Here is a 16,644-nt window from a genome sequence, read left to right on the forward strand (position 1 = left end):
TTATGAGAGCAAAAAGATGAATACCCACATACATACAGTCATACACCAATTGCTTTAATTAATAGAAATACTTTTTTGTTGGTGGTAAAAATAACTGTTTACACCACAAATCACACAAAATGATTTGAGCAAATATGAATAATCAAAAATATGTAAATTATTTTAACAAAGGATTAATACGAGATCTTGGCACGTGTCTACCAGAAAAGTTAGAAAAGTTAAGGTGAAAAGTGACAATTCATCGCCATCTACTGACCAATAGCCTAATCTCGAGAGTTTACTACAGTTTTCGTTAGCCTTGTTCGGTTCACTTCGAAAGTCACTTTTACTCTTTGTGGACTTTGCATTTACTTTCATTTTCATTTTATGTATAATTCTTGCAATTCAATATTAAAAAGAATATTTAAAATAACTTGCAAATACAAATATGTATAATCATCGGTATAATGCATAAAATACATTTATCTAAATTTGATATAATGGAACAAGTTTCTATTTCTTTTGCAGTATAGGTATTACTGGTATTACTATGAAACTAAATAAATATAAACAAACAATGTGTTACATATGCTAAAAAAATTTGAACGCTTCCTGCATGAATTCAATATCGGAAAAAAATTCATTGACTCATAGTTTATTGAAACCTTTGTTCACCTGACTGATTAATAATAAATGTAATCATTTATAAATCAGAGTGTAGCTGAACTTTTGATATTTGATTGTTTTTTCCTTGGACGTAAGTATTTTGGTAAGTTTGAGATGCAGGTTTATCAGAATTTAAAAATAAAAATGTTAATTTCAAATCAATTGATATTTATGTATGAATTAAGGGCAGACATGAGTCGAGTTTTCTAGAGACGATACTATTATTTTTTCCTATCTGAATCCATAAATATGTATAGAATCTTGTTTTTTTATTTTAATTAGGTTAAATTTCGAAGTATAAATAAGAATATGAGGCAACAAAGCTTGAGATTTACAACGGCTTTGTTTCTTGTATGTGACTGATGTTTTGTCAACAAAATGTCAAACGAACACTCAATAAACAAAAAAAAAAAAGACGGCAATAATGCTTCTACTACATAATAACGTGTTCAAATACAACATTATCTGCACATGTTGAGTAAACATTTATGAAATACGCAACCTGTTCGTTTTGTCACCTGTCAGAAGAAAATCAAACAAAAGGTCTGCACTTGGCGGGTAAGTTTGAAATTTGGCATAACTGTGTTGTTATAGTAACGGAACATATGATTCACCACGCCTCAAAAATTGGTAATAGGGCTCGTCTCGTCCAAAAAATTTTTTCTGTGCACCCGGATTGGGGTCGTAAAATCATAATTTTTCCAAATAAAGTCAACGAAAGTTCGAGTAAAGAGAAAAACATGAAAATTTGCGGAGGTATTTTTGTAATGAAATGACATATCGGAAACTGTATTTTGCATGCGCAGGCGCAGTCAAGTTATGACCTGAAGTCAATGGTACGGCACACTCTCCGTCTCCGGGACGAGTGCGTGAAAATGGTGTATTCTTAGGTTCTGGGTGCAAGTTGAGACTGGTTAATGTAGTGAAAGATAAATTGCGGTTTATGCGATACATCGGTAAGTGTTTGAGTGGCACAAATCACACAATTCCTTAAATGACGTTGACCGGGTCTGAGTCAGTAATGGCGTTTTGCCGTTCACAGACCTAACCACGGCAGAAGATATTGAAATGACATTTCACAACGTCCCATCAGCTTTAGCCTGCATTGGGAGAAATATTTCAACTAATAATTAGTGCAATTGTGCGTCGCGACGCTTTCCCAACTATCCTAGGCTTACGGAAATTTGTGTAATACACTGTGATACTAACAAAATGTGATATTATTAAACGACTGAAATGAATTTATAAAAGTGCATCTTTCCCCTGAAGACTTTCCTATGTTGTGCTTTTCTTGGATGAAGCGACACGATTTATAGCAATTACACCGTGTTTTTGAGGGTAAGTCGGGAAGTTTTGACAGCAATATGCCATATCCTCGACTCGCTTCAACCCGACATGCTACATCAATTTTCGCAATCCTCAAACCGAATCCACCACTTCGACTCCTGTTTCCTGTTAAATTAGACTAATTTACAACGTAGATTATGCATGAATCATTCCCGAACTCCCTGCAGACTTGCTAATAGTTCGTGCAAAATACACAATTAAAAGTTGGGTTATGTTCTTTGTCATAATTCCACACTACGGGTATCTGTCATTTCATGTTTATTTAGAATGGTGCGCTAAATGTGAAATCAAACATAAGCTCAACCAGGACCTTGTACTTGCTTTAACCATTTCCGTTATTTCCTATGCCTTTTCTCCCACTTCATCGCGTAATCTCCTAATTACCGACATTTATCTCCTCGGCCGCATTAACAGCGTTTTACGGTCGTTTCATCTCATCCAAACCGTATTTGCCAATTTATTTATCACAATAAACAACGATCTTCTTATCGTCACGATACAATTCCATTGTCCAATTCAATATCTCTCATTTTTTTTTGATAAGAATCCGACGACGAATGTTTCCAATAATTCCTCTCGAATTGTATTAATTGCAAGCATTGCAACGCCGTTAAACCGTAAAAGACCGTTTAGAAACCCCCCACTGACATCTGTCAGACATGACCGGTTTCGAACCACCGCCACAAGAAGATATATTTTGTTTTCCACTGAGCGATCAAAGCGAATTTGAATCTTAGATGACACGCCAGACCCACCGAGCGCTCAAAAACAGCCCCAAAAATCCACCCCCAACGTCAGGTCGAAACAAAATCAAAGTCGGAGCTCTGCAGTCCGCTTGTTAGTCGTAAAAGGACGGACCATTACCCCCCTCTCGGAATTGAAAATTTGTCGATCGTCGGTACGTTCGAGGGCATTATTGTTATGCTCTGGTGTTGGGATGAACGAGAGCTGATAAAAATCGCGCTGCCGCGTGTGAGAAAAGGGCATCGATTGCATCACAAGCAGGGCGGAGGTCATTGCCTTTAATGACTTTTGCAGTTGGATGGAACGTGTCTCCACAATTAGTAACCCTAAACGAACCAGAAAACTTATTCGGAATTTCGTTTTGTTTTCATCAAGATACGAGCCATAAAAATGAATCAAACAGCTCAAGGTTCCGCATAACCCTGTGTTCCCACCTGCCACATTCCATCGCATAAATAGTGGGGTTAAAATTGATTTTTTTCACCATTTCTACCTTGACCACGGAAATAAATTATTTTCATATTCATTTTTTTATCACTGGTATTCCCCAGACGGAATTGTGTGTGTCGGTCGATCATTATTTTATGTCTTCCGTCTCTGGAATCCCACCCTTCGTTTATTTACGAATGATGCATTATCAATTATCATTCGGGACGACAATAAAATATTCACACAATATATGTGTCAGTGCTAACGTGAATTTCTGATGTTAATATGTATTTGTTTTTGTTAAAACTAAATCATTTGCGACCTTCACTTTATCGCAGGTATTTTAAAGAAAATACGGCATTGCTCTAGTTATTTCAAACTAGACAGCCGCCAATTATCATTTCATTATCGCATTATTGATGATTATCCTCCAATAATTTCTAATCGAATTTTCCCATCTTCTGGCACCGATATTTTTATATTTTCTAATTTCTTCGTTCCAGATTTAGATTTTATCCATTAATATTCTTTTCGGAACATGTACGGTTTCCGTCTATACCACACAAAGGCAAATCTCAAAACTCAATCGGAAGCCCCTAAGTAATCTATAAATCAGATTTGAGACGTTGCATAACCTTGATGTGTTAACACGAGCAAATCAATAATTTTAACGTGTACCGGTTTAAATTGTCAGATGATTTTCTCAAACGTCACACGATCACCATTCTTAAACAAATACTGTACCATACGTAGTAAAAATAGCGCGTGGTTTGTTCTCGTTCTGAAAGAAAGTCGTTTATTATTTAATTAATGTTTATGTTAATTGTTACATTTTACTGTGTTATAAAGATATATATAACCGACTACAGTTGAATTTTATTTATTAAAAATGTTTACATTATCTTAAGAAAATAATAACTTGCTGATTAGAGAGATAAGATAATATTATTTGATGTGGGCAATGATGTCAAAAAATGTTCAATTTTTAATCGCACATTTGACGTCACATTCATAAAACAAGCATTATGCAGTTATTACTTATAACCCGGTTAAGGTGTTAATTATATAAAACGAAAAATCGTCACTCGTAACGTAGTTGGTGACGTGTTTTTTTGTATGGACACCCTTGTTGCTTTTCTATATGAAGAACGCTGACACGTGACTTGCATAATAACAGCGATGTTGACTCATTAACGTTGTTATAATTAAATATATTTTTAGGTACAGCAGCCATGGACAAGACGGATCAGAAGAAGAATTCTAAACGGCATGGTTCGTTGTTGGTTGAAATTCACATTTTTCGTTGTATTCATTTCGATTCCTTTTTAGGCACCAACGAGTCTCACGCGACACGCCATATCGCCAACTCCAGTTCGGGAGTTTTAATGGTGGGTCCAAATTTCCGAGTTGGAAAGAAAATAGGCTGTGGAAACTTTGGCGAATTGCGCCTAGGAAAAAATCTTTATAATAACGAACATGTAGCCATTAAAATGGAACCCATGAAATCTAAAGCTCCACAATTACATTTGGAGTACAGATTTTACAAGTTTTTGGGTAGTCACGGTAATTCGTACACGGTTGGTTTATTTATCTTGTGCCTAAAATAATTCGATTTGCAGAAGGAATTCCAGACGTTTATTATTTTGGACCTTGCGGAAAATATAACGCTCTGGTTATGGAATTGCTCGGCCCTAGTTTAGAGGATCTTTTCGACATGTGCGACCGAAAATTTTCTTTGAAGACTGTTTTAAAAATAGCGATACAACTAGTAAGGCAAACAAATAGCAAAACTGAAACACGCTAATATTTCACTGTTGCAGTTGCACAGGATTGAGTATGTACATAGTCGTCACCTTATTTATCGAGATGTTAAACCTGAAAACTTTCTTATTGGCCGAAGTAGTACAAAACGTGAAAAAATTATTCATATTATAGGTAAGCGCCCATGACCCAACACCTAAACTCTCATTGTAATACAAATCCGTCGCAGATTTTGGTTTAGCTAAAGAATACGTGGAAATGGAAACCAATAAACATATTCCGTACAGAGAACACAAATCTCTGACCGGAACGGCGCGGTACATGTCGATAAACACTCATCTTGGCAAGGAACAATCTCGTCGTGATGATTTAGAAGCTTTGGGTCACATGTTTATGTATTTCTTGAGGGGATCACTCCCGTGGCAAGGGTTAAAAGCTGATACGCTCAAAGAGAGGTATCAAAAAATAGGTGATACTAAACGGGCTACGCCTATCGAGGTCTTGTGCGAGGGTCACCCAGAAGAAATGGCAACTTATCTTAGATACGTACGTCGACTGGATTTTTTTGAAACACCCGATTATGAATATTTGAGGGGTCTATTTCAAAATTTGTACAACCGCAAAGGATATCCCGAGGATGCCGATTTTGATTGGGCGGGAAAAACTATGGTAAGTACGCACACACGATATTCATTTACAACGCATTTTTTTTCTAAATCATAATTTCAAACGCAACTTAAAACCACATACGGCGATCATTAATTCGAAATTTTTGTCGAACACACGCAGCCGCCGAATTTGTACATTCTGCAACAAGTTCGGCATGCACCGCCGTCCAATATTATCAAAACAAAATCAGCAAAGGTAACCTTGTAGCAAACCGGCTCGTACTTTATATTCGGTATGCTTTTGCTCCCTCGTAGAAAGCTTCAAAATACCGCATCGGTAGCTTGAATATTCTCGAAACCGCCGATTACACAATATCCCGTAACGAATTGTCGTATATTGATAAAGTTATTATTGAATTTGTCACGAATTTACATTTTAATTTTCAAGAAAATTACGTTCTTTTGCATAATGTGAAATTTGATTATGGCGCATGCGCTATATTGGCGTTGAGGACAAAAACAACAATTCGATTTCCAAATACATTTGCATTCAAATTTATTCACGAAAATTTATTGAAAATTTGTATTTAAACAAAAGTGATAAAATCGATTCTACGATGAAAATTTTATGTATGCATGTAGTACTGGTGTTTTATCTTGAAGACAATGAATTATGAATACGTATTATTTCTCGAAATGTCAACGGAAATAAGTTTTATCCGTTTTTTTCTAATAAATACAGATATCCAGTCGGAACGGAATCGTTTCAGTTATTCTTGTTATTAGTAATTACATAATATCTAGAAAAAAAAAATAAGAGGGGCGTAAAAAACAAAGCTTTTCTTCATTCCCGTTTCGAAAATGTTATTCTGTCGTGAATATTTCGTGTTCTCGAGTGAAAACGATTTTTTTTTTAAATAAAACTAACTAAAAAAAATTGAAATGTCTCAGCTGACAAGTGACAGTTTACAAAGTTACGCAACACCCTTTCAGAAATCTAGTTTTCCATTTTTTTTTATGTATCATGTTGTACAGAGTTATTATAAATGTTTTGCACATTGTTGTTGGCTATGAAATTTGCCACCTACAATGCATACCGTAACTATACTGTATGTATTAGCGAAAGGTAAATTGATGTGATTACTTTTACGCGAGATAGTCTTGAAAAAAACGTTTGCTGCCTTAACTAACTCAGAGCAAATTGCATAGTGACAAGTATGAGCTGTCACATGTCAAACTTGCGAATTCAGAAGAAGCGACAAGTCCATACGTATAACATAAATCACAGCGAACTACGATGTAGGAAACATTTATGATAACCCTGAGAAAAAAAAGAAAATCAATGTGATGCTTAATTGTTTTGCAATCTGTTGCATGGTAAATGAAAAGTCCAAATAACAAACAAGTTTCCGTATGTGACTATTAAAGGAATATCCCTGTATGGTTGGTAAATGTTCCCGTTTACAATGATGCATTATTGGCTACTGACCTCAGCCAATGTCGCATTGAATAAATAAACATTTCACTTGATCTTTGACATAATATTTATTTATGACCTGTTTGTGAGACGTTTTAAATTTTCAAAGATAATTCTTGGTAACTGCTGAATCTCCTACAAGAAACTATAAGAATGACCTTCTAAAGTCTAAAAGTCAATCAATACATTTTTTTTTTAAGAATTTATGGCATGATTACATAGAACTGTTGGCGATATTGAACACATAAAATACGTAATATGAAGAGAAAAGAAATAAAGTTATAGACAAGTAACGAATTGATTGACACATTCACAAATTGGTAATTAACTGTACGTAATTTTCCTTCGATTAGGTTTTGCCCGTTACGAAATTAATATTTTTATGCGTGTTCAGTTGTGAAATATTTCAAGGGCGATACTTTTTCAGAGCACCCCGGTTGGTTCTCTACAGACTACAGCGCACGAAGTGGTCGTATCGCCAAACAGAGAAAGGCATTTAACAAAGGTATTGTATTCTTTTTCAACTAATCTCTACTTTCTTCCATAAGTTTTTTCTCATTCACGGTATACTTAAGAGTTGCTAATAGTGAAAGTGAATCAAACGACTCGAAATAGATCGAAGCAATCAAATATAAATTTAAGGATTATTTTTATTTGATCCATTTGAAGATGAATCGTAATTTCAGAAGTCATTGTTCACTTTTAACACTCTGATTATACATAACATATACATTCGCATTTTTCTTTTATTACTTTGAATGGCTAATTTGTACAGCAAAACTTATTCATTTGGAATGGAAATCCCGCATGATTTTGACAGAATAATTTTTCTTAAAAAACTAAAACGATTGCTATTGCTACTGTAAATAAGTTTATAAATATTTCCTCATTACTCTCTGGTTGGGTGGAATACACCGTGGCAAACATATTGATATTATTTATTTCTTTCTATAGCTTAAATTACTTAAAGTTAAGAAGTAGATCAAGTCACAAGAAATTTTTGACGGATTACTATAAAAGGAAGTAGGTATATATTTCGCATATCTAGTGATGGAATCATTTAGCTTTTGAAAATGTATTCAAAATAGATTGCAATAAATGTGCAATAATAAATTTTGTTCGTTCTTGAAAGCAGAACGCTACAAATGAACGCTGATGATTTGACCACATTTTTGTGTTTCCAAATTTTTTAAAAAGTTTGTGTCGCGGTGTCGTGTCTGTGTGAAGAAGTTGAATGATGAATGATGAAAGATGAAGATATCCCGTGTTCGCATCTTGCAAACCTCACCTTGTCCGGCGGGCGAAGTGAACGTGTGTGTTAACTTGTACGATTGATTTGTTTGATGATTGTGTGAAATGCGGCCTGGGCTGGCCTGATCCCCGCTTGAAACTCGAACGTTGAGATAACTCTCGGTGCGCAACTACTAAATAAGAGTCCTTTGTAGACAACTAGCAAAGCAAATGCATGGCCTGAAGCTTCGAAGCAGAGTACGTTGGGCAACTTGACGCCAGCTGACCGTCACGGTTCTGTACAGGTTGTCAGTTCGACCAATGGCGAATTGAACGCAGATGACCCCACAGCTGGACACAGCAACACACCTATAACTCAACCTCAGGAAATTGAACTCCTGGACGAAACCAAGTGAGTATATAAATTTAATTATCTATCGTTGTATATTTATTGTCTTCTTTTTAAGAAAAAGAATATGTGTGTGGTTGTCTTTTAGGTGCTGCTGTTTCTTTAAACGAAAGAAGAAGAAAGGTGTGCGCACCAAATGACTACAATATAGCGAGACAGACCAACATCTCACGCTGTTGCCGTGTGGACATAGTAGTGCTGCAACACTTAATTGACTATGTTAAAATGAAGACTTTCGTCAACTTGTTACGTTGTACTATTTAAATAGCTAATTTAGGTTAGCCTTAACTTAATATAAGTTAGTTTAAGTCATACCATATCTGTGAACGTCTACGGAAGCCTTACTCGTCCTCGGTTCTGTACTTTTCTGTAGTTTATCGCTATTTATTATTTACCAAATACTACGTTGTATGAATTATTTGACTTAGTGTAGTGTGTGTTCTAGTAAACATATAACATTATTTTTATTCACGAGATGAGAATATGTTGTTGATTTTTTGCGAGTAAGGCCGAGTTTTAGTATGTTTGATAAGGGATGATTCTTACTGAACAATGTAAATTGATCAATGAGGTGTAAATAATCGTAACAGCCTTTCACCGCATTTACAATTGTTTGGAACACGCATCATTCTTAACGCCAAATTTATTACTATTTTTTAAAGCTTGCTCTTTATGTTTGTATATAGAATTGTTCGCATGTTGAACGTTAAAATATTTAATTCGCAGCCTTTTTACTTTTTTTTATATACATATATATTTAGCACGTTCAATATGGGGACCTGAAAGATTTTAACGTAAAGTTGTGATTTAATCGTTGTATAAATTTGCTTTGTTGTTGATCTCAAGTAAAAACTGATCGACTGCTTAATTCTTCTTTAAACTATAAGCAGCCTACAAGTTTGCAATGAAGTTCATGAACTTGTAGCACTGCTTCATACCAACAGTTTGATTTTAATTTCTTTTGTGGCTCGTATAAATATAGAATGTTAGAACACAGTGTTTTCTTATTTCTTTAACCCCTTATAATTTGTTAAACTCGGCAGACTCTCAAATTTCAACTTTTTGTACATAATGAAACAGTTTATTGGATGTATTGTATAATTGATTCCATTTTTATCTTCCTACAGTTTTAAAATTATTGTAATATGTATAAATTGTTGAACTCAAATTAATAAAAGAAAAATGCTATACACTTGTAGTTTTTTTTACTTTTCATCATTGTGCAACTTTGCATTTTTTGTTCCTAAATATACAGCATGTTTCAAAAAATAAATATTTTTAACTTGCAAACAGCTTATCAGTTATTTAAAAACTGAAATTGAAAAATAATACGTTTTAAAACAATGAATCTGGCTCAATAAAACAAAAGAAAAGGCGTGCTTTGCAAGAGCGGCAAATCAGTTGCATTTTTATCAATTTTTTTTTCTCATCGGATGCCAACGAAACAAGATTTTACAACATATATTTATTAGTAATTTAAGACATTACAAATAAAATTATGTCTCCATAACATATATCTAATAGGACTTGAATAAAAATCCTATTCATAAAAATCTGTCTGAAAAAAACTTACAACTGAATAAATACAATAACAATCTCATAGATTAAAATTCACAGTCTATTTTTTAATAATTTTTTAAAACCTGAACAGTGCCAAATATTTTGAAAAATATACAAACTCCTTCCTGCAATGGGACTTTGGGTAGTGCGGTACTTATTGGAATGCAAACTTTTAATTATATGTAAGTAATAAAATATAGTTACTTTCCACCAGCCACGTGACTAAAAAGTAACGATCGCATTTTTAACATTTGTATTTATAAAAACAAAGTGAGGAACTATCACACTATGAAAACTAAGTTTAATATTCAAGCTATTATTTAGTTAGGTATGTGACTCAACGTGAATTCACTGACATGGTTTTAAAAACACAAATCGTAAAATGTAAAAAGAACCTCAAACTATGACAATAACCAGTAAAATACAATACATTTAAAAATTATCAAGCATCAATTGAAGACAAATTTTATTTATCCTTGCTTTCCCCCACTGCGCTGGTGTGAACAGTAGTAGCGATAACTTTTTTACCCAAGGGTACGAAGTTTTCGTCATTTTGATGATAATGCTCATCGATTAATTTCATTTTCTTGGCAGGAGGTTCATGGTCGACTCCAACTGATGCAGAATCCAAATCATCTATGTCGGGCTCTATGAAGCCTTTTTTATTATGAAATCCGCCATAATCCGAATCGAAATACGAGCCTAGCTCGTTTTTATTAAACAAATTTTTTATATTTCTCACCAACGAATTGAAGAAATTATCATCCGAATTGTCTTTTTCAAAGTTCATATTTTCATATTTACTTTCCATTTCTTCAATTGCTTTGAAGAATTCGTTCTCGGTGTTGTTCTCGTTGTCAACACCCTCATCATCCTTGTTAAAAATAAAGAACTCCTCCATGTTCAATCCGTCATCCTCCACTTTCTGAGTGGACAGGAGAGACCTGCTGATTGTTATTTGCTCTTGCTCTGTAGATAACTCCTTCTTGCTCATCTGGGACAATCGAATGTTTGGTAGCGAAACCAACAGAACTGACAACATCACTATCATAAGACAAGTCGATGGTGTGGCTTTCGACGATGTAGAGTTAAATATTAACGACTGAAGTTTGTTGATGTGGGCCATCAACGTCTTGTTTTTCTTTTGTAACTCTTTAACGCGCTGCATTAAATTTCTGTTCTCTTCGGAGCCACGCCTCACTCTCTCTTCCAATCCGTCAACGTACTCCTTTTTACGTTTACGAGAATCTTGGGCCGAAATCTTGTTGCGGATTTTCCGCCGAATACGTTTCAGTTCCCTGTCTTCCAGCTTGGTCAGGGGGTGGTACGCGGGGAGCTGAATTCCTTCTTTATCCAAAAGACGTTTTTCTTCAGATGTTAACTTAACTTCGGTAAGCTCGTTGATAGGTACAGTAGTATCCGCCTCATCTGAAAAACACTTATTAGATTACTCCACGTGTAACATTACTCCTGTAAAAACCTTTAAGTCTAGTTGGTTCCACTTTACGTCTACAAACGGAACTAGTTGGAAGAGTTGTTACGTGAATTCTATCCGTTTTTAGCTCGCTAGCGTTAAGTATTTTAATGCTCTTCAAACCGTACGGGAGTATTACAGGTTTGCCGTTGGTCGTCAAAGACTGCACTTTCAAAATCTGCTTCTTCCCAATTTTCTTTATAGGTGCTAAAAATCGGTAATTTTCTGTCAAAAATACAGCGCAATCGACAACATTTCAAATCTAGTGTGCTTGTTACAGTACGGCAAACGTCAAAAATGACAGGTGAAACATAGCACGTTTTGCAAATACGTGATAAATATTACTCACTGTTTACTATTGGTTTATTTACAATTTTCTTATTGGGATTTTGGATTATGATCTTGGTTCTTGGTTTTGGGGAATTGATGATAACTGGTGTCGTTTCCAATTCAAAATTATTTTGGACAGGCTGCAGAAAATCGAACAACGAATCATCAATGGCATCCACAGTTCTCAAGGGTGAAACTCTATAAAAATCAAATCACTGTATTGGTCATTTTACATACATTACATTACCGCATGATTAAAAAAAAAACGTGTGGCGCAGTTTTGATCACAAAATCATCGCCTCAACTGTAATAAAGAATGAGACACATGACTGGATGGTTCACGTTAAGTCATAAGTTTTTTACGGATGGTCTTAATATGTATATATTTTTTTTGAATTATACTGTAAAAATTACAATATGGTTTATAAAAAATTAAAATCTAAATGTACACATCCGTTTACATTTTCCTTGTAGAACTAAGGATAATCGGACCTGCGCTAATAATAACGTTAATAATATCTTCCGTCTTATAAAATAATTTACATCATTTCCAATAAAAATTCGGAAGGTTATTCTGTTTCGTAATATATATATTACTTTTTATTACCAACGTTTAATGGTTATCAGTGTTATCACTTAATCGAATTCTCGACGAAAATAACAGACAAATCAAGAGGCTGTCCTTGGTTTTTTTTTCACTTTCAATTGTACTGAGTCATACCATATGACAATAAAAAGACGGATAAGGGGCGGCTGTGCAAAATAAATCTTCTAAAAACGTACGGCGTAGCTCAATCATACAAAGATTCGTAACGAGGAGTGGTTTTGAGTGTTTTGACGAAATTCCAAAAAAGATTCTGTCATAAATAATTTAAATTCTCGTGTAAAAACAATGTTTAAATAAAATTCACATAAATGTCAAAATTGACAATTGACGTTTTCTGAAATTTTGTCTTCCACAGCCGTCCATTATGTCTATTTTTATTGATCTATACAGTGTTTCTGAAATTCTGAGAAATAATAACCAAAACAAAATTTAGTCATTATTTCTCAAGATCTTCAAAGTACTACTCCCTAACGGTATATACAATAAGCCATACCCCTTGCCGTTAATAAGGTTACTGAGATCAAGATACTTAATCATCTCTTTGCATACTGAAAAAGTACTTAAAGTTGCACAAAGTACTGTAATAATAATCCTAACATCTTAAATATCAGTTTGCAAAATTGGCACTAAAATCTAGGTGATACTGTAAGATATAAGCATTATTATTTTATAGATTCTTATTGGACTTAACCATGTGGAAATGGGACATCATGATGGGTGCAGTATCCATATGGCTACCACATGGTAGTAATTGATTCTAACCTCGCTTTTTGTGAATGTTATATAATTGTTTATCTTCCAAAATGATCTTTTTGCTGTTTTTGACATGGTCAGTTAGACCCAGAACAGACCTCCCTTATGGTACTTGAGATACGTACGATTCATCAGTGAAAATGCTGCTCCTTTCGCTCTCTGAAGCATCATTCCCTGGTGAAGTATAACCATCGATGTGTGAGCTTGTGTCACTCGAAGTGTTAAAATCGTCTGTGGAATTGTTGAGGAAATCATCTTGAATTCCACTTTCTACGGACCTAATCGTATCGAAAAAGTCCGAGCTCTAAAACAAATATATGAAGGTCAACGGTTTTTCATGAAATAATAAAAAAGCATAGTGCGTTCACGTTGCTGCTTATTGACCTTTAAATCCTGGTTTGAGATAATAAGATAAGAAAAATTTATTAGCGCCGTTTCATAATATTGGGCGTAAATGCGGGTTTTTTCGCGTGTTTCTTGTGAAAAATGCGTAAACTAACCATAAATTCGTTGTTTTCGTAATTCAGCAGAGCATCCACATTCTCCATTTCGCCGTACCGCCCATCGTCTGGTTTAAAAATTTGCGAGAGGTCCGGGTTGAACATTTTGCATTATCTTGACGTGTCCCGCGGAAACTGCACTTTGCCGACACTAAATACAAAACTTGGTCAACAACCACGCGAGATTTTCAATATGCTACGCCGCACAATTTGATGTGAAAGCCATGACAGCCAGCGTGGAATTAATGACGTCACCAGACAGGTTTGCCCCCTTCGCCTGTCCTTTGTCTTTCCCTACTCGCTGCGCTTGACCCAATGGTGACTTCGACGTTGCATACCTACCACTACCACGACCCAAATATTGCTATCTGGTTCGATTTGGTTGGTCGGTGCGGAGGAGGGGAGAGATCCCCCTCTCGTCGCCATCATTGCTATCTACTTATCTTGCTCGCACAGAGAAGTACGCAATAATTGAATCAAGTCAGTTGTAATTTTGCGAAGTATGGGGTGGGTCATTCGGAATTTATGTCTGAATCGTAAAAATAATGAAACTGTTAGGTGCTGTGGGCACTTTACACTGGAAATATTTCTGCCCGGAGTAGAAAAAAAAACTTTCCAGGAGCAGCCTGAATATGTCCCAATCTTTTTAAACTTTGGCACAAATCCAGTACTTTGTCAAATATAAAAACTCGAGCTGGGGAAAAGGGATTACTTTGCAGATCTTAAAATTAGGTTTAAATCCAGTAAATCTCGGAAGTTCGCCTTGTATTCGATTAAGCAATGTTTGATATATTATTTCGGCATCCCTTATTTACTCATTTATTTTTAAAATCATTACGTCCGGGTGTGATGGCAGAGCTAAATTCTGATTTAAACGGAACATGAAAATCCGCTTTTAATTCGACGTTCCTGATTAATTATCCAAGTGATTGGTCCCCGTACTCCCGTGTTAACTTTTTGAATAAAAATTTCACAACAAAAACACAGATCAACCAGTTGTTCAGTACTGATAACACAACTAAGGTCATCATTGATAGTGTCAGTTTAAGTATTTTATCAATAATGAGATCAAGGCTGTTGATGACATTGTAAAAAACCAACCACAATGCATCTTGCAGTTTGTTTTGAGACTGCTCGTTTACACGACCTCCACACTGTAAATAAAAATATTCCGGGTTTTTCCACATATTTTATAGTGACAGGTTGACTGGAAGGTGATAACAGTGTGTAAACACACGGAAGGTGGGATTTACATTTTCAAATTATAAAACTACGAAAATGATAAATAGTATGGACAAAATCAATTGTGTTTTAATTTGACCGATTAATCCGGCGCATGGGTAGGCAACCGAATATACATTAATTTTAACTCACCGTTCTATGTTCTATAATAATAATTTATCACTTTATTCGTGAATCGATTCGATTATGTTCTTGCATTTAACTTGAAACACTACTGACGTAAGGGATTTGTAAAATATGCTCTGCACTATTACAACTAACCTTTACTTATTGAAATTGTAATAAACATTTGTCGGTAATTAGTATTAGTGGTGGAAAATGAGACTTTGCTTTAACATCATTATACCATAAATCAAAAAACTTTTATAGTACACGTGGAACAGTATAAAATGATAAACGTTGATTTGCATTAACATGATAAAATAACATGGACTCTAATTGCTGCAACTAAAGTTCGTGGACTAAATGAACAAAAATATTGTTTTAATACATTTTGTGAGTTAATGTTTAATTATATTCTACTAACAAAATTAATGATTATATGCGAACAATAGATGTTAAAATAGTAAAATTGTTATTGCTAGTTTACGTAATTTATCACGATAAGAACTTGTACACAAAATTGGGAATATTTTAAGGGCATCTGTGTCCAAAATTTTACTTTGTGATTTTTAATTTGAATTTTTCATTGATTTATCAATGTTCTTGTTTACTGCTGGCAGGATTTCATTAAAATTATAATTTCGCGACCGCCGAAAATAAACACGATCAATCTTCTTTTTGGAAGAAACGCATTTCGTTAATGCAGTGCAAAATTTGTGTATTTTATTTAAATCTGTGGTCGGACTTCCGGCAATATATATCAAAGTCGTCAAGAGAAATACCAGCAACGGTGTTGAAAGATTCATCCTCCTATCTTAATTTTTAAGCAGTTATGACAGGATGAAGGATGGAGAATGTTATTACATGACTTAGAGGTTTTGAATGGTGTTCCGCTACGTATTATTTTCCAGAAACAGATTTTGTTAAGGACTTCTCTTTCATAATTATAATAAAGATTGTCGGTCAAAGATCGTTCTATAGGGAATACCTTGGCAAAGGTGATTTTATTTGTGGTCTCGTAAATAATTTGCATCGTAATAAGCACAGAATATTACGCCCTCGAAAGTTTTCATAAATGACACAAAAATAGAATCGAGAGCTTCAAACGAAAGGAATTTTCATTTATAGGTATTCAGGTTGCACATAAAAAATGTGATCGAATCATTTCTGTATTATTCTCAAACATAAAAGTTATATACCGAGTGACTATAAATGATTAAAATTATTTTGTTATGTTGGTAACACATTTGAAATCTTTAGTTGGCAACATCGTTGGCATGACACACGCAATTTTTAAAATTGAAACAAACGTCAAAAAAATCTAAATCGACAATGTACTTCGTGACTTAACCTAACCTAAATAGAAATGATTGACAGATGATCCACGAGAAGACTTGCACTACCAACTGCATCAGTGTTCCCAATC

The 16,644-nt window shown here is 34.6% G+C and overlaps 2 protein-coding genes across 7 annotated transcripts; one reads left to right on the plus strand and one right to left on the minus strand.

The window, feature by feature from the left end:
* Nucleotides 1-1,451: 1,451 nt before the first annotated feature.
* Nucleotides 1,452-9,646, plus strand: gish (casein kinase I gish). Of its 6 annotated transcripts, XM_069061181.1 has the most exons (10): nt 1,452-1,601; nt 1,688-1,983; nt 4,387-4,437; nt 4,495-4,728; nt 4,785-4,933; nt 4,986-5,100; nt 5,156-5,595; nt 7,439-7,516; nt 8,457-8,653; nt 8,709-9,646. In XM_069061181.1, exons 3-10 carry the CDS (start codon nt 4,398-4,400, stop codon nt 8,788-8,790), a joined length of 1,335 nt encoding a protein of 444 aa, XP_068917282.1. In that variant the 5' UTR covers nt 1,452-1,601; nt 1,688-1,983; nt 4,387-4,397; the 3' UTR covers nt 8,791-9,646. The 6 variants fall into 6 exon arrangements, with proteins under 6 accessions (XP_068917282.1, XP_068917281.1, XP_068917284.1 ...); XM_069061180.1 differs by lacking the exon at nt 1,688-1,983; XM_069061183.1 differs by lacking the exon at nt 1,688-1,983 and having other exon boundaries at nt 8,739-9,646.
* A 454-nt stretch (nt 9,647-10,100) lies between these two features.
* On the minus strand, nt 10,101-14,225 carry LOC138140274 (cyclic AMP-responsive element-binding protein 3-like protein 1). The gene is made up of 5 exons (XM_069061179.1): nt 13,875-14,225; nt 13,500-13,678; nt 12,034-12,212; nt 11,691-11,891; nt 10,101-11,638 (listed from the first exon to the last, which is right to left on the minus strand). Exons 1-5 carry the CDS (start codon nt 13,977-13,979, stop codon nt 10,677-10,679), a joined length of 1,626 nt encoding a protein of 541 aa, XP_068917280.1. The 5' UTR covers nt 13,980-14,225; the 3' UTR covers nt 10,101-10,676.
* Between the last annotated feature and the right edge of the window lie 2,419 nt (nt 14,226-16,644).

This window comes from Tenebrio molitor, chromosome X, assembly GCF_963966145.1.
Source record: "Tenebrio molitor chromosome X, icTenMoli1.1, whole genome shotgun sequence".
Lineage (NCBI taxonomy): Eukaryota > Metazoa > Arthropoda > Insecta > Coleoptera > Tenebrionidae > Tenebrio > Tenebrio molitor.

Excerpts from the sequence above, each read along its gene's own strand:
- gish (XM_069061180.1), top strand. Across the intron at positions 4,934-4,985 it reads TAAAAATAGCGATACAACTA|TTGCACAGGATTGAGTATGT; the intron begins GTAAGGCAAACA and ends TCACTGTTGCAG. Across the intron at positions 8,654-8,708 it reads GAACTCCTGGACGAAACCAA|AAAAAGAATATGTGTGTGGT; the intron begins GTGAGTATATAA and ends CTTCTTTTTAAG.
- LOC138140274 (XM_069061179.1), bottom strand. The coding sequence starts at position 13,979 with ATGTTCAACCCGGACCTCTCGCAAATTTTTAAACCAGACGATGGGCGG. Across the intron at positions 13,679-13,874 it reads ACGAAAACAACGAATTTATG|AGCTCGGACTTTTTCGATAC; the intron begins GTTAGTTTACGC and ends TATTTGTTTTAG. Across the intron at positions 11,892-12,033 it reads AAATAAACCAATAGTAAACA|CACCTATAAAGAAAATTGGG; the intron begins GTGAGTAATATT and ends ACCGATTTTTAG.